The sequence below is a fragment of the Culicoides brevitarsis genome, chromosome 1, assembly GCF_036172545.1.
Source record: "Culicoides brevitarsis isolate CSIRO-B50_1 chromosome 1, AGI_CSIRO_Cbre_v1, whole genome shotgun sequence".
Taxonomy (NCBI): domain Eukaryota; kingdom Metazoa; phylum Arthropoda; class Insecta; order Diptera; family Ceratopogonidae; genus Culicoides; species Culicoides brevitarsis.
In genome coordinates this window covers 21,091,866-21,117,734 of record NC_087085.1, presented here as the reverse complement: position 1 = coordinate 21,117,734, position 25,869 = coordinate 21,091,866, and the positions used below count along the sequence as shown (strand labels likewise).

Genomic DNA, 25,869 nt, shown 5'->3' with positions numbered 1-25,869 from the left:
CAAATATTTGTTTGAAAATATTTTTAAAATGTTGGAAATTGACTTTTGATCTAATGGTTTTTCGTAAATGGCGTAAAAGTTCACTTTTTTCTCCTCCACATCGTTGATTTTTTCTGAGTTTCTCAAATCACTCCTGTTTTATGAAAATTTTTTGCCAAAATCCTGAGAAAGTTCATCTTTTATATCGTAAGTTTTCATTCGAAATTTTGAAAATTCCCTTAAAATTCGTATTTTAACGATAGAATTTCTCCTAAAGAACTTCAAAATTTGTCCGAAAAATCCAAAAAGTCGAGATTTTGTTAAAAAATGTGTCATAAATTGTTTTTTCACACCTTTGATCTTCTTCAACTTTATAAAAACTCTTGCCTGAAATTAAATTTTTACTTGAAATGCTCCAAAAGGGATTGAAAATTTACTTTTTTTTCCTCCTAGAATTTGTTTCTTGGCAAAAATTGTTTTATTAATTTTTTTATTCTCATATTCATTCGATTGCTTTGAAAAATAATTTTTTAGATAAATTTTTAGAAAAAATTCCAAAATTGGCTCAAAAACTTTCAACTTTGATAGAAATTCGCTCGTTTCTCTTCCCGAATCTCCTAAAAACTGCTAATCAAACTCAAAACAAGACAAATAACTTCTAAATCGACCACATCTGCCTCCAAAAAAACGTTCATTAATCATCCAATATCTGACTTGAAAGTCTTCTTACTTATCATAAAACTCCTGCAACGAAGAAATTTTCTTGAGAAAGTGCATCATTTATTTATCCAATCACACTTTAATTACTTTTGTATCACAGTTCCCCAAAAAATTTTTAAAAATTTGTAATTCAACTCGACAAAAACACAAAAAAAATCTTAAAATACGCCCGCAAGATTAGATAAAACTTGTCAAATTCCGTCCTTATCTCCGTCGCCGCTCGTCTCGCTTCGTATTTTAAAACTTTATTTTATGATTTAGTGGTTCACCGTGCTATTACAAGTAATTACGAGCAAAACTACACAACAACAAAAAAAACATAAAGTTCAATTTAAAAGTTTCCATTTTAATTTATGAGCGCAAAATAATACTCGTCTTGTCTTCTATTTATCTTTCTTGCATTTATAGACACTAATTTTATTTATTCTTCTGCGTCTTTTGGACTGGTTAAACTTATCTAGCTATTAAACTACACTCATTAAAAAATGAAGGCAATTGCATAAAGTTTTTTAAGATTAAATTACAATTAAAAATGGAAATCATGCTAAGTAGTAAAAAAACTGGTATGAAAAATGATGTCGTCACGGCTGGCGGCTGTTTTTGTCACTTCACTCTTGCTTCTTAGTTCTTGGCGAAGTGGAGAAAGGCCAAAACTGTGTCCAACAAGTAAAGGGCACCTTCGATGACGCACAATGAGCCCATTGCGATACCGACCTAAAAGAGAAAATTTAATAAAATTTAAAAAATTTAATTTTATTTTACGAATTTTGCACAAAAGTCCCTTTAAAATCTGATTTCTGATGAACAAAAAGTCCAAATTCATTCAATTAATAGAAATCTCTCAATACGAATTTGACTTTTTTGTACCTATTTAAACTTTTCTATTCATATTTTGCCAATTTACGAATGGAAATCGTTAGAAATTATCCGAAACAGAAACTTTTCATTCAATTTGTTCAGTGAAAAGTCAAAATCGGTTCATTTACGGGCGTTATTTGTACAAAATTCATTACAAAAAGCCAAAATCTAGTCAAAATAGACAAACTCACCGCACGTTCAGTGATGATATGAACAAAGTCATGATCCGGCATGTATCCTGCCCAGTAGTGTAACGCAACCTACAACAAAATCTCAGTTTTATTTCCAAATTTCAGAAGCAAAATTTTCATTAACTTACTCCGCCGACGCTTAACCACATGATTGTTCCAACGACGTTCATGATGGTATCCGAGAGCTCCCTGCAAAAAGATAAAGAACAAAAAATATATGAGATAATGAATCAAACGCCAGCATTTTATGAATGAAATAAAAATTTGATAGGTTTGTGCCATCATGAAAAAAATTTTATGCCATTTCTTCCTTTTTCTTTTGCATTCGGTTTTTGTTCGTTTCTCGTTCTCCGCTGCCTTTCTTACACAATAAACATAAAATTTACTGACGTCATACAAACAAATTTTTTTTTCGTCTTACCTCTTGTGCTTCGTCGTGCCGAAGCCAAAGGCCATTAAATGACATCCCGTGTAGATGATGTAACCGACAAAGACGCCAGATGCGACAATTTCCGCATCGGGACTCTTCTCCTCGTTCAGGTTCCACGTACCGCCGACACCGAGAAAATCTCCCGCATATCCCGTGCGATACAAGATGAGAATGACCAAATTAAGTACCTAGAAGACGAGAAAAAAAAGTTTCGATATGAGATTTTTGTGTGATGGAGAATTTGTGACCAAAAAATGCTTTAAACGGAAATAACTTTGCAAATTGTTTTATCGTATTTTTCGTCCCTTCTGAGGGAAATTTATCGATTTCTTGAATATTTTCGCAAGAATCAAAAGAAATTAAGGGGATGTCCGTACTTTAACATAAAAATATTTTTGTAATAACAAAAAAAAAGGTTGAATGAAGCAGCAGCCTTTGATGTTAGTCGACGACTCGAAATCAATTGGCATTGAATGAATATTTTTCAAAGTTTGAAAAAAAAATAATAATAAACGACAAAAGGATCTTCCTTTTTTTAACTGTTGTCATCGATATCGTTGTTTGTTTTTGTAAAACTCCTACAACAAAAATCAATTATCACAACGTTAAATGTTTGATGACCTTTTTTCGGCAAATTAACAGCCGAAACGGAGAAAAAAAGTGTAAAGTGGTACTTCTATAGGATGAACTTTGATTCGTTTTACATGTAAAATTAGATGTTTAATGCGTTACGTGTTCGAGATTTTCAAGTTTTTCTATTTTGAAGTGTCTTCGTATGTTCGTTAAATAACATTTTGCTGAAAAAGTATGGAATTCATTTGATATTATTTTTAAAAAAAATTGTATTTTGGATTATTTTTTAACTAAAAATACACTTTTATTAGTTCACGTTAATTTTCTCGTGTAGTTTTTTAGTAAGGCTGATTAAATAAGGAAAAATGTTTCGATTTTTCGTTAAATAATAAATTAAGTTTTTAATTAAATTCAAAGAGTTATCGTTTAAAAATCTGAAATTTTAAGCAAATTTAATCTTTTTTAATGAAAAATTTTAAAAATTGATATTTTTTTTAAAAAAAAAGTGTTTTTGTGCTTATTAAAAAAAATATATTTTTTTATAAAATTAAAATATTTATTTTTTTAATGAAAAAAAAAAATAAATTAGGCGATAAAATGAATTTATTGATTTTTTTTTATTTTCTCACTCTCCTCCTTATTTTGATTTTGATAAAAAGAAATTAAATAATATAAAAAATAATTTAAAGAAAATATCAACTAATAATGATCAAAAACGTCAAAAAATATCTTAAAGAAAATTAAATTAATTTTTAAAAATTTTTTTTCTGTTTAAAAAAATATTTCAAATAAAAATTTAAATAACAGTCGAAATTGAAACATTTTCCTCATTTCATCCACCTAACTTTTTCACTTTAGATGACAAAAACTTTTTTGATTCTTTTTTGTTTGTGACCCAAATTCTCGTGAAATCACATGGAAAATTTTTGTGTCGTATCTTTTTCACTTTTCTATTTATTTATCTCTGTGATAAGTAATCCTATTTTCCCCCCAAACATTTTTTTGTCCTTTGCTACTTCGGAATATCTGTCGTGTTCATGCATAAGTTGATTTATGTCACACAATCAGGTTAATTTTATCGATATTTTTACCTATATACTTCCTGACTTTTTTCCCCCCTTAATCTGTGATTGATACAAAAATCGACAAACTCTCGTATTTTTTGTGTCTCTCTCTTTGAAAGATTAAATAATATTAGATACATGAGGTGGTGTCAATATCCTGCCAAAAAAAAAAACATAAAAGCCAAAACGATAGACATGTCAATTAATTTTCCCTCCCCCTTTTTTGTCGCTTGCATGAAAGACATTCGATGTCAATAACTTTTTTTTCCTGTTAAATTTCTGTATCCTAAAAACCAACATGACCGTACACATAAATTATTATGGAAATTATGTAGTATCCTGTGACACGACTCACATAAATGTCTTAATTAATTTAATTACACGGAGAGCGTTTACACATGAGATTATCGAAGGAGAGAGCGCCAGAAGTGAATAATTTAGTGCATGAGGTGGACAAACTTTGTGGCTAAAAATAAACTTTTTGCTAAGGAGTTTATAAGAACTTGTTAACTTTTCTCACCTCACTTGAGACTTTTTGTCGAGTTGTGATAAGTACGAAAATTATCGATTTTTTCTTGGGTAAAAATCTCTTTTTTATTTTTACATATTTCATGCATATTGCATCGCATGTCATTATATTTTATTAAAGATACAATTTTCATGTGTGAAAAAAAAATATGATTTTACGTCATCGTCATTGCTCGCGAGTGAAAGAACAAACAAGCGAGGCGAGCAAAAAAATCGTAGGTGATAAAAAATGTATGGCAATGAGCGACTTGGGAAATTGCACTACAAACACAGGCATGATGTGGAATAAAAAAATAGTTTTTTTTTCGACAACATCTTGCTCTCTGACTTTCTTTCTTATCGTGAAAATGTTTGGAGAATGAGAATGAAAAATATATCTTCTTCGTTCTTTTTAGAATTCAATTTAAAACTTAACATATTTAAACGTAAAAATAACTCTCAAGCGAGAAAATGCAAACTAAATACGTGATTTTGTCTTCTTTGTTTTTTTAAAATATTTTAACGTTCTTTCTGGAGTGTTTAACATGTTTAAACATAAAGAAATATATTGGTTAAATTTATAAAATACCAGGCGTGAACTTAAAGTTTTTTATTGGAAATAAACATTTTAAATTAAAATTCAATAAAAATATTAAAATTTAAATTAATAGAAATTTTAATTAAATAATTTCACTTTAGGTACTAATTAATTAAATAAAAAATAATAAAAAATTTAATAAAAAAAAAATAAATTTTAATATTTTTTTAAATTTTTATTAATAATTTAATTTAAAATAATTTTTTAAATTTTATTTTCATTTAATAATTTTATTAAAAAAATAAAAATAAATTATTTTAATTTTGTTTAATTTAAATTGATTTTTTTGATTATTTTCTTTTATTTTATTTTTTAAGGTACAATTTTATTTTATTTTTTTTTTAAATAAATAATTTTTTTTAACACAAAAAATCGTCAAACTTTGAATTCGTTAAAAAAAAATTGCTGAAATACTTTTATGGACTTTCTCAGCTAACAAGCAAAAGTATTTCAAAATCTTGCAAAAGTTTGTGCATGAAATATTTCTCCCAAGCAAAATGAAAATTAAATGAAAATAAAGTAAGAGGATTTGTCATAAAATAAAAGTCGAGATATGAATTGAAATAAAGTGTTTTTAAACGTTTTGCCGTTCATGTGGGTGGCACCGAACAATCCTCTGAACAACAAAACAACATGATTAGGAAAAAAAAATGATTTAAAAAAGCATGTTTCTTGTGAGGTATTGTAATTAAGACATATATATGTTGCTTTAATATTGCGTGTGTATAACGAGAAAAAAAAACAAGAAAAAATTTGTAGGTGGATGGAAAAAATCACAAACAATGAAGAAATATTTATAAAAGGTATCAACAATTTTCTTTTTGTTCGTCGTTCGTCGCTTTTTTTTCTCGCAACACAAAAAAATCGTTACAAGGAAATAAAATACGTTTATTGCCGAATAATATGACTGGTAGCGATAAATGTCATTTTGCGCAAGATAATGATTTTGATTATAACTTTTTCTTCTTCGTTTTGTCCTTATTACAAGCCGCAAAGAACATCGCGCGGACGACACACAAAAAAAAATAATAAATGATGATGATAGAAGATGTTTAATCATTAGAAATAATAATTTTCTATGTTCGCATCGTCTGTACATTAAATGGGGAAAACATCCACTTGTTTCGATAATTAGAATCATATTTTATGGAAAAATACCAGACATGGACGGGATTTGAGGCTTAAAAAGGGATCAAAATTCATTATGTTTTTTTTTTATTTTTTTGAGGGGAAAATTATGTTTTTCTTGTATCACTTTAAGAGTTTTAGATAAAAAATTAAGATTCTAACCTATTGGAAAGATTTCAAATTTTTCCAAAGATTTGTATGAAAATATCCAAATTTTTTAAATTTATTTTATTTTTTTTCTTGAGAATTTTTGTTTTTATTTTTTTATAATAATATTTTTTTTTTATTTAAATAAAAAAAAATTTTGGGATACATATTTTCTTGTAAAAAAAAATATATTTAAAATTTTTTAATTTTGATTAAATAAAAAATTATCTAATTTTAATAAAATAATATTTTTTAACTCAAATTAACTTAATTTTTTAATTATTTTTAAAAATTAAATTAAATTAATTAATTAATTTTCATAAAAAAAAAATTTATTTAATTTTAATGAATTAAAAAAAAAATTGAAAATAATACATAAAAAAATTATTTTAATTTTATTTTTTTTAATTAAATTTAATAAAAAAAATCTAAGAAGGCTATTTTACATTGACTGAAGAAAATTAAAGCCCAATCACTTCAAAATATCTTTAATCTCACGAAAAACTACTACTTCAATCCCTTTCACATGAGAATATATTCCCATAAATACCGCCTAAACCACACACGGAGTAAGTGAAATCCTTAATTTAGCTCATTATTCATGATTTATTCGCAAGTAGTTAGTGCAAAGTACACACGTTAATTAAATTTTTGCTGGAGAAATACTTTGGTGATTAACCAAAATCAAATATTGGACTAAGTAGACAACATCAAAGCAAGCGATACGAGTTAATTAAGCATTCAATTGCTTTGACTACGAGAAACTTTCATCTATTTATGATGATGTTGATCATTGATGACAATTATTAAGCGCGCAGCTATGTTGACATCATCGTTAAGCTTCTCCGTATAAAAACGTTTGTGTGTGTGTAAGTGATATCTTATCAAGAATCCAAGCAAACCTCATTATATCGATTAATAACGAGCTAGCTTTTGCTTTTTTTTCACTGAAAACCACTTTATATATTAATTTTTTTTTTAAATTCTTGATTACTCATAACTCGTTCACTCAAGTGATTCACTTGCTTGCTCCACAAAAATGGATCACAACCGAAAAAAACCTCATTAAATTTATTTTATTTCATTTTGAATCAATGAGAAACGGGTGTGGCTTCTTTTTTCATCGCTTTTGAGGTAAATAATATCGTCGAGTTGAATGACTAACCCATCATTTTTGATAAATTTATTGCAAATTAACATGAAATGGACCATCATTCACTTTTTTTTTAAAGACGAATCTATTTTTCTGGTCATTTCCATTTATATTCGAAGGAAATGCTTTTCTAGGACGACTCAGACGACGAAGGCCGCCCACGTGCGTTCCACTTTTGTATTTTTCTTTTAAAAAATGATCATTTGAAACACTTTTTTTTTCGACAGTCATCATTTATAATAACACCCAAAAGTTTTTTTTCTTGTTTCTTACCAATTTGAGCACTTTTATGAAAATTGATGCAATCGTTTCTGCTGATACCATTTTTATTTTGTAGATTTTTATTCGAAAAAAAAGTAATTATTATCGTTTTTTTATTGTTGTGTGCCAAATGATGCCAAAAAGTTTTTCAGCAAATTTTTTCCGTCTCTACTTCTCGAGTTGCGATGACTAACAAGTGAAAATGTCGATTGTAGAGTCGTTGATTTCGTACATTTCCTTATCTTTTTCGGTGATATGCTGATAAGATAGAGTTACAAACGTACAAATACGAGCGCAGGTGGAAAAATATGCTTTAATTTCTACAAATTTTGTAGGTGAGAATGTGAGTTGAAGATATATCGAGATAAGATAAGGCAAAAAGTTGTTTGTTTTCGTGAATGAAGCAAATTTGTCGTTGTAATATTTCACAATGTGTGTGAATGAGTGTCTTATCAGCATAAAAGCTCATGAGCTGACTCATTTTTTGTGGAACAATCATTTTGTATAACAGTTTCGTGAATCACATCTCTGGAATGAAAGGAAAAAAGAATTTTGTTTACAATCTTTTTCAATTAATTTTTTCGCGGAAAAATATTTTTTTTCTGCAGAATCTCTTAATTTTTGCTATTTTTGTAGCAAGAAAAAAACGAGTAACTAAAGTTGTGGTGAAACAACTGCTGATGCAAGAAAAAATACTTTTTTCGCTCCTCTTTATCACCCGCTGATGGGAAATGAGAAATAAGAAACGAGCATCTGCTGTCAAAACAAGAAGTGATATAGCGAGGAAGAGGAAAATGCGAAAGAAGATAAATGAACAACGTGGTGTTGGTTGTTGATGACACCGACAACAACATTTTTTTTTTATTTCACCTGCAATCAGAAAAGTTTTTGTCTGTGAAAAAGTGTTTTTCAGCTGAAAAATATGCTTTTTTTCATGGAAATAAATTTTTAAAGTTTTCGTTAAAGATCAAGAGAGCGTATCCATAAAAAAAAATAAATAAATAAAATAAATAAATTTATAAAATTAAAAAAAATGTGTAAATATAATTTTTTTAATTATTTTATTTTTTTATAATTTTTTTAATTAATTCATTTTTTTTATAATTTTTTAAAAATATAACAAAATTTAAGACAAAATCTTCAATTAATTTTATTTTTCCTTGGCCTTTTTAAAAATTTATGAAAATTATGAAGAAATATTAAATTTATATTCAAAATACTTAAATTTTTAATGTACTAAAAATTTTGAAAATTTATTTTACCGAAAATATTTTTTAAAACCTAATGTTAGTATATTATTTTTATGAATACGTCAAACTGTAAAAAAAATCCAAGCTAAATAATATTTTTTAAGCGATTTAAAAAAAAGATAAAAAAAATATACAAATAAAAAAATTATACCAACAAAAAAGTTTATATTTTTCATGATTTTTTAAAAAAGAAAAAAAAATAAATAAAATAAAAATTAATAATTAAATAAAATTAAATCAAGAATTCCTCGAAACCAAAAAATAAACTTTTTCATATTTTTTGAGAAAATTAAAATTTTTCAGTACCGACAGATACGAGAACAAATAAAATCCCATTTTTGTAGAATAAAATTCCTTAATAGCTTAACAAAAACAGGAAAAGTGTGGTTAAAGAGTGTGAGAAAGCATGAAATTAAAACATTGTTTACTGCGAAAAGTGGCATTTTTCGACGAGATTGATTCGATGATGACTTGATTCAATCAAAAAAGTCTTCTCGTGCCTTGAAGAAAAAAAAATCTTTACAGAGTCTGACGTAAATCTGTCTAAAAAATCGTTTTTGTAAGAGAACATTGACTGATTTTCATGTTACTTTCGCTTCTTTTTTCTTCTTTTGAATATCATAATGGGAACAATTACTTGCAGAATTTTTTTCTTGCTTTATAAGAAATTTGCATGTTACAAATTTGATGATTTCATGAGACTCAAGGGCATCATTTAAAGTGAGTTTTTTTGTCGTAAAAATGATTAAAATTGATAAAAGTTTTAAAAAAGAAAAATGAGCAAAAATTTAAGTTTAAATAAATAAATAGAAAAACGACAATTTTTTTCCTCGAAGTGCTTTAAAAACATATTTGCGTAAAATGTTTAAAACCAGAGATGTTCTTTTTGTTTTCTGAGAAATTGTGTACAAATCTTTAATTTTCATGACAGAATTTATCTTGTTCGGTTGTATCTCACTCCATTTAACACTTTTAAACAAGAAGTGAATGAACAAGTACTGCTTTCAATATTTGTCTTTAACATGACACAACAAAATATTTATGTGTGTAAGAGATTCAAATCTTCTTTCAAGTGATTTTTATTTAAAAAAAAAAAAACAATTTACAAACGGTTTGATGTCTGTCTTTTTGTATAAAATATTTTTTTTAGTTAAAAAAAAAATGATTAAAAATTAATTTAAAAAAATAATTTGCCCTACTTTTTTTTTCTACATTTAAAATTGACCTTTTTATAAATATAATTAAAAAAATCGTTTAAATTAATTAAAAATGGATAAACAATGATAAATTTAAAAAAAACATTTCAAAATTAAAATTAAATAAAAATTCTTTAAAGTTTTTGGAAAATAATTTTTTTTTCTTCTAAATTTTTTTCTTAATTTTATTTTAAAAAAATTTAAAACTTTATCATAAAAATTTAAAATAATTAAAAAAAAACTTGAAACAATTTTTTCTTCGAAATGCGGTAAAAAATCGTTAATAGCGAAAATTCATGGAAATAATCAAAAAAAGGTCTTTGTACGAAGGAGGAATGACTTTTGAAATTTTTTTCTGTCGTGTAATTCAAGCATTTTGTACCTAAAAACTTTCACACAAAGAAATTCTTGCCTTAATGCCATATATCACTTTACTCCTGATGTTTATTCAGTGTTCTTCTTTGTGCTCATTTATGAAAGTTTTTCAATGTTTTGTAAACAATAACCGAACATTTTCCCGAACAAACGAACGAAAGTGAACGCATAGTTAGTTAAAGTGCCTGTGATGATGATATGAATAGCCGCCGGAGATTGATGGGTTTTTCACTAAGTTAATAACAACCACATTCTTTCACATCGCACACACAACTTCTGAGGCAAAACTGAGGAGGAAAGTAACCGACAACAAACAAAAGAGAGAAACCATGACACGTAAATACTCCGGCAACGTTTTGAGCAATAACACACAGCTGGGTTCACTGATTTGCTCTGTTTTTGTTGCTGCGTACGACAAAATATGGATTAACGATCAACCTGAACTGAACTTCGTTTGGAATAAGCAACATTGTGTACGACGGACAAACACATCCCTCATCAATCTTAATAAATTTTATATTCATTTTCTTGTGTGTTCTATTGGTTTTACGTGATTTAGTTTGTTAAATTACAACCAAGAATAGAACAAATACGCAAAAACCGACAGATATTATTGCAGATTATGGTCTTTATCTGATAAAATATGGAATTCTTCCTTCTTTTTGTGTCGCTTTTTTTTATTGTGGAATTGCCTAAATTGCTGCAATGAAAAGACGCGCGGAAAAATTTAATTAAAATTTTCTGAAAAATAAGGTTCCTTTTCGTTATTATTACATTTCCGTTCAACACGCTATAAATAACTTATTTTGCGAGCAGCAACAAAAATTTCATTGTTCAACGAAAATTACATACACGCCGACGAAAAAAAAGGGTTTTCGCTACATTATTTCGTCATAAAAAAAGCAGATATTGATTTTTCACACGAGCCAAATACGAGAAAAATATCATTCCATTGTGTACCTCGTCTTGCGTGCACAAATTGTGAAAGTGCTTTCTTTTGTACGTTGGAGCACCGAAAAATATCATAAATCAAATAACAAATCCTCTAGTACTATTACCAATTATTTGCTCCTTTCTTCTTCTCCGTTTTTTTTTTATTTTTTCAGTTCTTTATCTTTCGAGACTTGTCGGAGAGCCCGTTTCCAGAAGACACTACCATATAATTTGATATTTATGCACCTATCAAAGTGAATTTACGTAAGAAACGTTTTTTTCTCTCTCTTTGCCTAAAAGAAAAGAAAGAAAATATCGAGAATGTATTTTTTTCGCAAAATAAATCGAATTTTCCATAAACCACACATACACGAAGAAACATAAAGTAAATAAATATTTTCAAGAATTTACAATGAAGGATGATGATGATGATGATTGTGCACTATACCCACCGTACGAAGAAATATTACTTTTTGGTATTTTGATTGTAAAACCAAATAAATAAATAGGTGGCTTCTAATACGAAAAGTGATATTTTGCGAGAACGGAAATAGAATAGGAAACTGGAAAGGAGCCAAATTGATGTTTATATTTTCCGACAATCGTTGTGTTTCGCATTTATACAAATTTGAATTTAATGATATTTTTGCGAAAATGACTCAGCCTAAATTTTGGGGCGGGCGTCACACGAAATTTTCCCAAAATTTCCTAATCGAAATGAAGGTTTCCTCGGCATTTCGTCATGTAATGAGTTTCCTTTTTCTTTCGATGGAAAATTTCAAGAAAAAAAAATGGATTTTGTGGAAAAAACGTCTTTTCATCAAATTTTTCATAAATTTTTATTTTAAAGTTGCAGAATTCATAAAAAATGATTTTTCAAACTTGAATAAATATTAAAAAAAAAATTTTTAAAAAAGTTAAAATTTTATGAAAATTTCCATAATTTTTCAAAAAAAAAAAAATTTTTTTCTCAATTTAAAAATTCGGAAAATCAAATTTTTTTTTCTATGTTTTTGTCCCCTGCCCCATTTCAAATAAAATAAAAAAAAAAAAAAAGTTATTTTCAAAATTGACAATTTTTTGGTCCACGGAAATATTTCCAAAAAAAAAAATGTTGAAAATCGAAATTTTAATGAAAAAAAATATTTCAAAAAAAAAAATTAAAAATTAAAAAAAAAATTAAAAAAAAAAAAAATCTATTAAATAAAAAATTAAAATTTCATAATATTTTTAAAATTTTGGCATTTTATATGAAACAGTATTTTTTTTTTTTTATTTTGCCCCCCCCCCCCCCCCACGCCATTTTGAATTTTTTTTTGGAACGGCCTAAAAATTAAATTGTAAAATTATTAAAAAAGAAATTGAAATTTAAACAAAAAAAAAAATTATAAAAAATTTTTTTTTTTTTGAAAATCTTTCAATTTAATTTTTTTGCTAAATTTTGTGTAAAATTATTAAAAAATAAAGAAATTTTCATATAATGAAATAATTCAAAAAAAATTTTAAGTAATTTTTCATGAAAAAACCCCAAACAGTATATAAGCACTAACATTGTTGACTACAAAAATTAATTTGAATTTTTTGATACACTTTAATAAACCATTTTGATAAAAATAAAAACTCGGGAGTAAATTTTAAAGAATCTTATAAAATCTAAGAAAAACCTCAAAAACGCTCAAGTGATTTTTTGCTCTTCACAAATTGGTCAACCGACACTAAAACAACAACTTTCCTCGCATGACATTGTTTTTCGCAATCTCTAGCTTCTCCTCTTCCTCTTCTCTCTCTGTCGCTTGCACATAAAATACGTCTCGAGATAAAAACTTTTCAACAACCTCACATGTATGTGTGCTTAGCTTAGCCTAATGGTGTTCCATAAAAAAAGGAAACTTCGCATACAATAAGGGATAACGTTAAAGTCCTTTTACACACAAAAACACATTGCAAGAGGTACTTTAATCCAATTTCGTGTCTGATAATGGATTTAAAAGTGTAACCGGATAAAAATATGCGAGTGGATTTATTATTCACTTCCTTTTCCTATCCACCTGAGTCGCTTTTTTTCCTCGACTGCATTCATATAAATTCCCAAAATTTACGGTAATTATTTTATTTTAATTAATTAAATGAAATTTATCGCAAAAGTACGCGAAAACAGCATATTGCAAGTTTAAATGTGTAGCAATAAATTGCCCAACTTTTCTCAAAGCCGATAAACAAAAAATCGTGTAAAAAACTTTTATATGATTAATGAATGCAACGAAGCACTGTATGATGACTCAATGTCAATAAATTTATTATTCACCGTCTACAAGTGTAATGTGTCCCTATGTTACTCCAGTACGAAAATATTGTCTCTTTATTTATTTGTTGTAACGAAATGTTTTGCTTCTTTAATTTTTTCCCCGCTTTTCCGTACAACGAACCTAAGGATACACGAAAAATCGAGAGAGAATCAGCTGATTTTTCACTATGCCGAGCACGAGGAAAATTGTGAGAGAGAGCATTCCGTTAAATATTTTATGTATTGTACTTTATTATGATCACATGGTGTCTCGCCAGCCATGTACCTACGAGCCAAGCAAAAATTTTCATTCAAAAACATGCAGCATTTCGAATTGTCTGCTCAGTTTAGATTGGGCCGTTTACCGCTAAAGACATCCTTCCTCATGTATAGGACAAACAAACTAACTGTCGTGCATGTTTATTCATAATAAATAAATATATATCTAAATACTTGCAAAAAAAACTATTATTATAAAAAAAAAATAAATATAAAAAAATATTTTTAAACGCAAAAAAATAAAAGAAAAAAATCGATAAAAAAATAAAATTAAAGAAAATTAGTGTCCATTAAAAAAAATAAATATAATTATTATGTGAGTTTTTATTTCTCTTAAGAGAGATGATAGAAAAAAAAATAATATATTTAAGTGCTTCTCTAATTCAATAAAAAAAGGATCAATATAATTTGGCAAAATTTCAATCAAACATCAAGAAATAATTAAAAATAGTGGTAAACGTGAAAATTTAATAATAATAAATATTTATCGTGATGGAAAAAAAGGCGCATCATTATATTGAAAAAGTTTTTTAATAAAAATAAAATTACGGTAAAAATCATTGAGAAATAAGAAATAACATATATAAAAGTTTTTTTCCATTGAAAAGTGTAACAACAAAATAAAAAAAATGTGAAGAAGAGTGTAAGCGAAAAAAAAAAATGGCAAAAAATTGGGCTTTAACCTTATTATCATAATAAATGTAATAATCGCTTTTAATCATGAAACAAGTTAAAAATGGCCTTTCATGCTAAAAATACTCTTTGCTGTTTGTTGTCAACTGATGTAATAATCGTAATGAATATTCCTTCTAATTTCCCAAAGTAAATAAATAAAATATGAAAATCATGTTCGTTACGTGATCGTACATTTTAAGCAGCAGCAAGCACAATGTCAAGCTAATTATTAATAATGCAGCGCGGCCTAACCAAAACAAATACACACACACACATCAAGCAGCAAGTGAAATGCATCCAGAGGAAATTTAAATAATAAAATTATATATTTTACCGACACAGCAAAAGGGAATAATTCTGCGTGGCAAGAAGAATTAAATGGCAGTTTGTTATTTATATTGTGTAAGTTATCCGTTTTGTTATTAAATTGAATTATATTTGATGCCGATGCATGCAAACTGCAGCCAGACACACTTTACACTAGTTTGACACACATATACAGAGAAACCACACAGCGTTGCATAAAGTTCTCCGTCAAAAAAATTAACGTGTCACGTGTTACAGAGAGTGTTTTAACAGCAATTTATATGTGAACATGAAGATTATAAACGCTTTCGGAGAATGTGTTCGGAAATAATATTTTTGCAAATAAATAAACAACTTTATGAGTCTAAAGTGGCAGTTTAGCAAGTGTAGCAATTTGAACAAGGGTAGAAATTTGTACGAAAAACATTTGTAGAAAAATATATTTTTTATGTTTAATGTTTCTTTGATTCTAATGCATCATGGGAGCGAATTTCTAACGAATTTAATTAATAATGTATTATTGTGAAAAATTCTTGGTAAAATATTTTTAATTACTTTGGAGGACATTTTCTGCTAAATAATTATTTTCAATATTTATGGAAAGTTTTGATTAATTAAAAATCTAGGTCATTCTAAATTTATTTTCTCAGAATTTCTTTATAAAAAAATAAGAAATAAAAAAAAATTCGTCAAAAATTATAAGAATAATAAAATTTTATTTTTTTTGTTGAATAAAGAAAACTAAAAAGAATTTAAAAACCCTAAAAAAGGGTCAAATTTAAATTTTTTTAAAGTTTTTCTTCACTTCATTTTTATTTGTCTTTTTAATGGGGCATGGAAGAAACATATTTGAAGTTTTCTTACGTAAAGCATATAAACAATTAAATAAATGAAATGCAAAGACATCATATTTTATTTATGTTTCTCATTTTAATTGAAGTTTATTTTGAAAGAAAACATTTGATAAAAAAAACTGATTTTTTTTATTTCATTTAAATATCTTAAAGAGTTGTGTAATATTTTAGAAGTAATTGAAAATTCACATGGAATAAAAAATTTTAGTTTTGTTTTTAAAAAAGTATACTTAGGCCGCTCCAAATGAAACTCAATAGTTTTGTCCAAAATTTATAAAAAAATGGGGGGGGGGGGGGCAAAATAAAATAAAAATTTTAAATAGGATTTTTTGAGGGAAATGCCAAAAAATTGAAAAGTTTTATGACCGTTAATTAATACGTTTTTAGTTTAAATTACCGTTTTTTAGATAATTTGTTTTTCAAATAAAATTTAAAAAAAATTAATGTCAATTTTTTTTTTGAAAAATAATTTCAGTAGTTTTTATAAAAAATATTTTTTGAGAAGAAAATCCATGCTATTGCTAAAATAAAATTTTCAAACAAACATTTGATTTACTAAAATTAATTAAAATTAAAGAATAAAAAAAATTTGAAATTTCAAAACGGTCAATTTTTATGATATTTTAACTTTTTTTATTTTTTTTGCTCCAAGGGTTTTTGTAATTTTTTGTAATTTAAAATGAGGCATTGGACAAAACTATTGAGTTTCATTTGGAGCGGCCTTACTCTTATTTCTTATGTTGCTTTATGTTGCATGAGGAATTTAAGGGGTGGGAGAGGAAAAAATTTTTATTTTTAAATTTTTGATGCAACTTTTTGACGTTTTCATATTAAAATAATTATAATTTTCGTTATTTTAAATAGTAATTAACCTAAAATTTCCCAAAGTATAAATTTAAGAAAAATATTTAATTTGGTCACTTTTCAAAAAATGTAAAAAACCCCTTATTTTTTTACAAAAATTTTCAAAAATCTTTAATTTTTTTTTTGCTTTATATTTCATGAGATTTTTTCGATAAAATCATTGATGTCAAACTAAAAATTTTTACACAAAATTACAACATTCAATTCTAAATTGTGCAATAATTGGTCACCAGTGTCTCCATCAATCGTCAACAAATGTATCTCCATCCCCGCATTTTTTCTATATTCTCACATTACTCGTTGCTATTTTCCATATGAATCGTTGTTGTGCCTCGCTCGAATGCGATCTTTGTCTTATTTGATTTTCCTTTATTGTTATTTGCAAGTCCATTATTGAATTTGTTTACATTACGACATGTCTACTTTTTTTTCTCTCTGTCTTTGGCAAACAAGTGAGCGAGTCCGTACAAGTGTTTCAAAGAAAATTGAATTCAATAATAATGCATAATTTGCTTACATTTGTTACTTATATTTTTATTTTATTTCATTTTATTGGAGAAAATGAAATCTTATTCTTTTATTTTATTTTTTTGCCTTTGAAACCCTTTAGAGAATTTGATTTTTTTTGTTACTCACGCAACTTATTGCCTTTTTGGTTGGCAGATTAGCACGTGTTCTAACCATTTTTTTGTTACTTTTAGCATGAGAACGTTAAATAAACCTTCTTTTTATGTTTATTCAAGTTTCACCGACCTTTCTTTATCAATTTCGCATCTCCTCCGAACGAGCACGAACATGATATCTTTAAATTTTGCATGAATTCATAGATACACAAACAAAAAAAAAAAAGAAAAAATATTTCGAGAAAGGGAAAAGTGTTAACCTACTCACTGCTAACAGCTAATATTATTAACAACAACAACAACAAGAAAAATACATAATCATAAAAAATAATGAAATGGACACGAAATCGTCCTTTTGTATCGTGTTTCGAGGTGTATTCGGCGATTTTCGTGCAAAAAGTCATGTAAAAATTTACTAGAAATACGTGATGAGGTGATTTTTCAACGTTTGCTATTTTTAGACAAAATTGATAAAATTATTACTATCTGTCCCCCGTGTGTGTCATGCATGATTGCCAGACCGCCGTCGCCGATTATGCCAATCCAAAAAGTGGCACGTGAAAATTTATTCAATGGCAAAAATCAATTCTCGCCTTCAAGTATTTGCAAAATAAGGCAATTATCTCTCGTTCTCTCTCATTTCTTGCAATTTAACTCGCCATCATCATTATTATTATTATGTTACAACTTGACACTTCATTTGACGCGCTCGCTGCTCAGCTCATCGCTCGTGACGAAGATAATAAAATTCCAATGACAGTTAGCTATTTAGTTTAGAGTTGCCCATTAGCAATTTTTATGATCAAACAACCGCACTAATTAATTTTTTTTGCTCTCTCGGATCAGATGTCGTTCGATAAAAAAATGAAAAAATAATTTCTGAAAATAAATATGATATAAAGGAGCATAAATTTGCATTTAATGAGTTGGATAAATAAATTAATGTCTCTTAAAAAGTGTTTTATTGTAAGGAATTTAAAAAAGAAAGAGGAAGAAGGAGAAGAGCATTTGTTTCGCCTGATAAAATACAGCGACAAATATAAAATTTTATTAAAAACTTTTCGAAACATAAATAAAATGTCAAGAACTATCTCTTCCTTCACAGAGGTTGGCATGTAAACATTCAACAGACTGAATTACACGGGAAATTGTTGCAAAGTTTAGTTGCTTTAATTAATAAAAAATTAATAAATATTTTTTTAATATTTTTTTTTTTTAAATTAAAAATCCATTAAAAATTTTTTACAAACTAATTTTAAATTTATTTTTTAAAAATTAATTTAATTTTTTATTGTTTTTTTTTTTAAATCAAATTTTTTAAATTTATTTAATTATTTTTTTTTAAATTGAAATCAATTAATTTGAAACTTACATTAATTAAATTTAACTTAATTACACGAGAAATTATAAACCAGATCAAGCTGTATCCGTACAGCGTACGTTCAACGGTACCGCATTTCAGGTGTATAAGTTTAATGTTGTTATTTAATTGGGATATTTTAAATTTAATTATTTACCCGGAATGTCTCGGAATGCACCCATTTTGAGTGCATTCCGGCTGCATTCCGACTGCATTCCGGGTATATTCCGACTGTATTCCGGCTGCATTCCGGCTGCATTCCGACTGTATTCCGGCTGCATTCCGACATTCCGGCTGCATTCCGACATTTCAGCTGTATTTCAGCTTCATTCCGTCTGCATTCCGACTGCATTCCGACTGCATTCCGGCTGCATTCCGGCTGCATTCCGGCTGCATTCCGACATTTCAGCTGTATTTCAGCTTCATTCCGTCTGCATTCCGACTGCATTCCGGCTGCATTCCGGCTGCATTCCGGCTGCATTCCGACATTTCAGCTGTATTTCAGCTTCATTCCGTCTGCATTCCGACTGCATTCCGGCTGCATTCCGGCTGCATTCCGACATTTCGATGACATTTCGGCTGCATTGCGACATTCCGATGACATTTCGGCTGCATTCCGACTGCATTCCGGCTGCATTCCGACTGCATTCCGCATTCCGGCTGCATTCCGACATTCCGGCTGCATTCCGACATTCCGGCTGCATTCCGACATTCCGGCTGCATTCCGACTGCATTCCGGCTGCATTCCGGCTGCATTCCGGCTGCATTCCGACTGCATTCCGGCTGCATTCCGGTTGCATTCCGGCTGCATTCCGGCTGCATTCCGACATTCCGGCTGCATTCCGACATTCCGAATGACATTCCGGCTGCATTCCGACTGCATTCCGGCTGCATTCCGGGTGCATTCCAATTAGGCCACACATGACGTACGACATCTCCAGCATAATACCGCATTTTTTCTTCGAAATGCGGTAAAAAAGTTAAGTTGTTTTAATCAAAAAATTATTTTTAATTTTTTTTTTGTATTTTAAATAATTTTTTTTTAAATTTAATTAATTAAATTAATTTTTAAAAATAATATAAAAGAATATTTTTTTAATTTAAGACAAAAAAATAAAACTTTAAGTAAATATTTTTCTGCATTCAATTTTTTTTTGTGTATTTAGGCCGTTCCAAATTTTTTCCGATGTTTTTGCCCAAAACATTTTTTTCAAAATGGGGGGGGGCAAAATAAAAAAAAAGTTTTGAAATACTGTTTCATACAAAATGCCAAAATATTAACAAATTTTGGTCTTTCATGAATATTTTAGATGTTTTTATGGTATCTACATTGACATTTGATGATTTTAAATTGATCTGAAAGTATTTCAAGTTAAAAATTTTAACAAAAAAATTTCATAAAAATAAGCGTCAAAAATTTTTGAAAAATAATTTTTAGGAAATATTTTTAGAGAAGAAAATTCATGTAAAATTTCGATTTTCAACACAAAAAATTTAAAAATTGAAAATGTTTTAAAAAATTTTCGAGAATTCCTTGAAAAAGTAAAGAAAATGACCAAAAAATGGTCAATTTTGATGAAATTTTTAACTTTTTTTTATTTTGCCCCATTGGATTTTCGGCTTTTGAAATGGGGCAGGGGACAAAAACATAGAAAAAAATTTGGAGCGGCCTTATTTTAAAAAAAATATTTTTTTTTAAATTTAATATTAAATAAATTAAAACTAAATTAAAATTTTTTTAGAAAATAATAAAAAAATATATTTTTAATTTTTTAGAACAAAACTTGAGACCAAAAAATTTTAAAACTTTAACTAAAATTTTTTCTGTATTTTAACATTTTTTTTATTTCAAAAAATTAATGTAGAAAATGTCTTCAATATTTGACAAACCATAGAAATTTTAAAGAAATATCCAAGTATTAAATCTGAAAACAAAATTTCTTTCACAAATCGACTAAACAACATCTATGCAGTCTTTAAAGAGAAACAACAAAATTTTCCCCCATCCTTTAGTAGAGGGAAAACTTTTTCCGCGAAAAAAGAAGAAATTCCTTCGACATATTTGTACTCTCTTTGTTGCTTGCTTACTTAACTTAAATTTAAAATAATATAAACAAAAATAACCTTGAGTGACATCGCCCGACTTACTCTTGTAAATTTTTCACGAAGAAGAGCAAACCGGACAAGACGCACGCTGTAGCAAGTACAGAAGAAATTATTGAAATGTCAATCATTCCTTTCGCTGTTCGTTCGTCAATCTTCAAAAAAAAAGTGGAATCTTATTAAAATATCATTTATAAATAAATTTCTAAAAAAAAAATGTTTCATTATTTAATAAGATTTGAATATGATCACGGATATGGGAAAAAGTACCGAAAGAGCAAAAAAAAAAGTCGTCATCACTCAATTCGAATGTTCGAATTTTCCCTCTAAAATATGTTTCTATTTTTAGAGATTTATTGTACGGAACGAAAAAATTATAATATCAGTATAAAAAAGGAAAAAAAAAATATTATGACGGTACTTAAAGTACAGGAGACACGTATTTTTATTTATTTTGAAGCGCTCAAAAAAAAAAAGAAGAAAAAAGGAAAAGCGAATTAGAACGGCATGACAAGAAGGAACGATAATGAGGAAATATATACTTTTGATATTTTTAAGCAGCATTGTCGAGGCAATGGTAAATATATATTATAAAATTTGCTGATAAATCGCATTTTTTTTTCTCATCCTCTCTTTCGGATTATTTTGTATTTATCGCACTGGTTAGACTTGACAGCGCAAATAAATTGCGAGTTAAAATTAAATATTTCCTTCACGTGGACCTGCATAAATTTTCCATCGTCTTACCGTTTTTTTTTCTTTTTATTTCGGGGCAATACCTGCTTGAACGTTGATGAACGTCAGTTTGATTGATCTTAAACTGGATATAAATTTCACACCAAATTACATCTGTTACATCTCTGTGATTTAAAAATAGTTAGATTTTTAAACATTTTCAGCTTTGAAATGAAACTTAATGTTTTTACTTCTTTTACATTTTCATCTTTTTTATTATTTTTTTAAAAATTAATTTTATAGAAAAATTAAGCATTTTATCCGAAAATTTAAAATTCATATTAGGTTAAAATTATCGAATTTTGTACATTTTTTTATATATGGCCATGAAATTTAATTATTTCACTTTATGTCACCCCCCTCTAATTTTGTCGAAAAAATTCAGGGGAAAAATAAAAATAATTAGAAAAAGAGGAAAATTTTTGACATTTTTTTGGTAGTTTTTGATTACCAAACAATAAAAATAGCTTAATTTTGTTAAAACGATATTAAATATGAACTTAACTTGTTTTAAAAACACATTTTCTATCGATATTTATATTAAAAAATTTTGAGTCACGTGACCAATTTTTTTATTTTTTCTTAAATTTTTATTTTGTGAAATATTATTTCAATTTTAACTCTAAACTTTGAAATAATTAATTTAATGTGAATAAATTTAATTTAAAAAAAAAATAAAAAATAATATTTAAAAAAAAAATAAATAAAATAAATAATAATTGGAATTAAATTTTTTTAAAAATAAATTTAATTTGAATTACTTTAGTAAAAAATTAAATAAATAATTAAAATAAAATTAATAAATATTTAAAAATTTAATTTAAGTGATATAAAAAAACTTAATAATTTTTTAACTTCAAATTATAAAATTTAAAAATAAAAATCTGAGTCAATTTGTATTGAACTTGTTTCACGTTACATAATTGAAAATCAAATATATTGCATTAGGTGTCGATTTTTGAACAAAATAAATCTGCTGCCACGCCACAGGGCACAAAACAATTCCAAAAAGATGTTAAATTGAAACAAATCTGTTTATAACAACAAATAAAAGCAAAGAAATAAATGATTAAAGTTCCAAAATTTATCTTGTTTCATTAAACATCAACCTGCAAACACACATACTCACTCGTGCTCAAACGAAATGTTTACAACTCCTATAGCCGTAATAAATAAACTGTAAACGGACATGTTCTGAATAAAAAAAAAGTTATTATCCTCTTGTGAGAATTAAAAGCACTTTCCATAAACAGATACACAAACATACAAAATTAAGGCTGTAAGGAAGAAAAGGAACGAGTAAAACTCAGATTATACCCTTGTGTTTGTTTAAACAATTTACCTTTATGCCATTCATTAAATACGTTTTTTTGTGTTTGTCGGTCGTCGTTTGCGTGTGTAAGGTTCGTCATTCGCCTAAAAACCCACAGAAAAAAAAGAAAAATGTCACCATCAACAAAAAAAAACCTCAACATCAACGCGCATCATGCTTAATCGCGTAGGCACAAAAGAAAATGTGTGCCTTAATATAGAAAAGTATTTAATTTTAGAATGATAAACACACGTGAACAAGTTAAATGTTTGCTGTTAAGTTTATATTAAAAGGCATTAAATAGCTTAGTTAACGTTTTATTTCGTTCTGTGGAAAATTTTCAGTCATGCGACAATTTGACTTCGTTAATTTGGTAGACGGATTTCTGCGAATCACAAAATCTTTTGTGCCGTAAGTTTTTTTCACGTCTTCTTCGTTTCATTCTTCGTTTTAATTTGAAACGACATATAATTCTTATTCGGTTGACTTACCTCTGGATGTGTGATAAATCAGGCAGGCGATAAATATCGCACAAAATATATAAAGAAATACAAGAAAATAGGTTGTTTGGCGATTAGATTTTGTTTCCACAATCCATTTAGGTCAAAAAAAAATTCAATAAAAAATTATAAGTCCGCTCCAAAAGAAAATCAAGAAGTCTAAAATTTTTTAAAATAAAATGGGAGGGAGGGCAAGATAAAAAAAAGTTTTGAAATACTATTTTTATACAAAATTTTAATAATTTTTGAGCGTTACTTAAATAATATTTTTGGTATTTTTTGTACTATTTAGGTACTTTGAAATTTGCTAAAATTTAAAAAAAAATCATAAAAAATAATTGTCAAAAAATTTTAAAAAAATAATATCAGTAATTTTATGAAAAATATTTTTAAAGAAGAAAATTTATGTTAAAATATGATTTTCGAAACAAAAATTAGTAAAAATTGAAAATCATAAAAAAAATGAAAATTTTTTTGAAAAATTATGAAAATACACCAAAAAAACTGCCATTTTTGATAAAATTTTTAAAATGGGGCATCGGACTTTATTTTTGATTTTTATTTGATTATTATTAAAAATCGTTGGAAGTAAGGTATTTTTATTATTTGAATATTATTTTATTTTACTAATAATTTTTTTTGCAATGTTCTAAAAAAAAACTTAAAAATTTTGTTTTTAAATTTCAAATTTAAAATAATTAAAAATTTGAAACAATGAAATAAATTTAAAAAAAACAAATAAAAGTAATTAATTAAATTAAAATAAATAAAATGATTTTTTATAATAAAATTTAATTAATAATTTAATTAATTAATTCAAATTTAAAAAAATAATTTTTCCTATAAAATCGTCAAATTAATATTTTTTGAAAAAAAATTATTTTTATTACGTGAGAAAAAATTCGAAATTGCACTGCCCTCCAAATCACTTTCACATAATATTTTAATCCTCGAGTCTCAAGAGAATTAATTTTGATTAGTAGATTGCACATAGACTCGTATACGCATTAAGGATTAACCAACTCAAGTTGTCAAGTTCCCTTTTTATTCATGTAAATATTTCATTCACTTTGCGACCTATGACGACAACGTCATAGCTTTCGGATTACCGGAATATTGATTTGCGGACAAAATACCGCTACTGCGTTATCTGCTAAATAGCCGAACAGCTTTTACATAACTTTTCAAAAATACTTCAGTAAATTCTCAAGAACACTTGTACAAATTCTTCTTGTTCCATCATCGTCATTGTCATTGTCATCGGTTGTCATTATTTCAATAAAAAACACACAAAGCGAGATCTTTCTTTGAATTTCAAAGCAAATGACGTTACTTTAGTATTTTTTTTAGAGCAAACCGCATAGAACGAGAGACAAACAAGTCACTTACAAGTACAACCACCATAAAACACTTGACAACGGTTGATAGTACATAAAATTGTTGTTTTTTTTTTGTTCCATCTTTTTCCCAAGCTACTCATAGAGATACATAAAATATCATCACTTACCATGAATTTGTCACGATAATTTTCTTTATCGATATAGTTTATCAAGGATTAACATCGTGATGACATGAAGGTTTACTCTCGCTCGTGCACGAGACATTCGAGATAGGAAGACATTGTTTTTCTCTACGCGTGGCTGTTCAATGTTGAAACAGATGCACAATCATTTTTTTTCTTTCCACAAGTTTCTTACAGAAAATAATGAAGAAGGAACAAAAAATCCATGAAAATCAATAATTTAAAGGTTTTTAATAAAGTTGTAACTTAGCAACATTGTAGCCTTTATCGCGAAATGGAACACGAAAAATTACGGGAAATTAGGTAGAGTTTCTTTCAAGCTAAATTTTTTGCTATTTTTTCCTTTATATAAAAAAAAATCAGCAACACCCTACAAACTAATTATTGTTAAAAAAAAACTTGAAGGAATTCCCCCTTTTTTCCGTGTGCGAAGCAACTTTGCTTAAGCTTCAATAATAATGATAATTTGCTGTTGCTACAAAATAGGGCAAGCGAAAAAAAAAAGTTTCGTAGAACCAATTCTGTGGTTAATTATTGCAGTAATCCATGCAACATTGATGCTATCAGTCACAAACTTTCTTTTTGTGTTTCTCCGCTTTGTTTTTGTGCTTTATGTTGTGCCTATATTTGAAATTTAAGTGTGGCAGACAATTTGTGCAATAATAAAATTTCATGTCAGTGCTGAAAAGAGGTCATTAATATCGATTTTGTTAATGAAAATTGGGGCAGCCGTATGTCACTCGTGCTGTCTCTCTACCCTTCTAGATTGCGGTGGCATAGATTTGAGTGTGCGAGCATTTTTGAGGCATGAAATATAAATAACATTATGAGGAATTTGTTGGTGTTGAGCAAGTCGCGTGAAGCAAAAGTGCAAACATGGGAGAGAGAAAGAGAAAAGTTGTGACTCTTGCAAGACAAAGTTTTAAGTCTAAAAGCCAACATGCATCTCTAAAGGGAGTTTGATTTAGAAAAAGTTCAGATGGAGAGAAAAGTTTTCATTGGATCAAATGGTTAAAGAACCATAAGGAGATTTAGTTTTATTATAAATGAAAACGGAAATCAAATTTAATTTTTAGGAAATTTTATAAA

The 25,869-nt window shown here is 27.3% G+C and overlaps 2 protein-coding genes across 3 annotated transcripts in view; one reads left to right on the top strand and one right to left on the bottom strand.

Moving 5' to 3' along the window:
- LOC134830094 (uncharacterized) overlaps positions 1-25,869 on the top strand; it is a 52,872-nt gene that overhangs the window by 1,751 nt on the left and 25,252 nt on the right. The gene's annotated exons all lie outside the window — the stretch shown is intronic.
- LOC134830154 (protein snakeskin) lies at positions 1,041-7,681 on the bottom strand. The gene is made up of 5 exons (XM_063843547.1): positions 7,622-7,681; positions 2,170-2,366; positions 1,877-1,937; positions 1,749-1,817; positions 1,041-1,413 (listed from the first exon to the last, which is right to left on the bottom strand). Exons 1-5 carry the CDS (start codon positions 7,670-7,672, stop codon positions 1,321-1,323), a joined length of 471 nt encoding a protein of 156 aa, XP_063699617.1. The 5' UTR covers positions 7,673-7,681; the 3' UTR covers positions 1,041-1,320.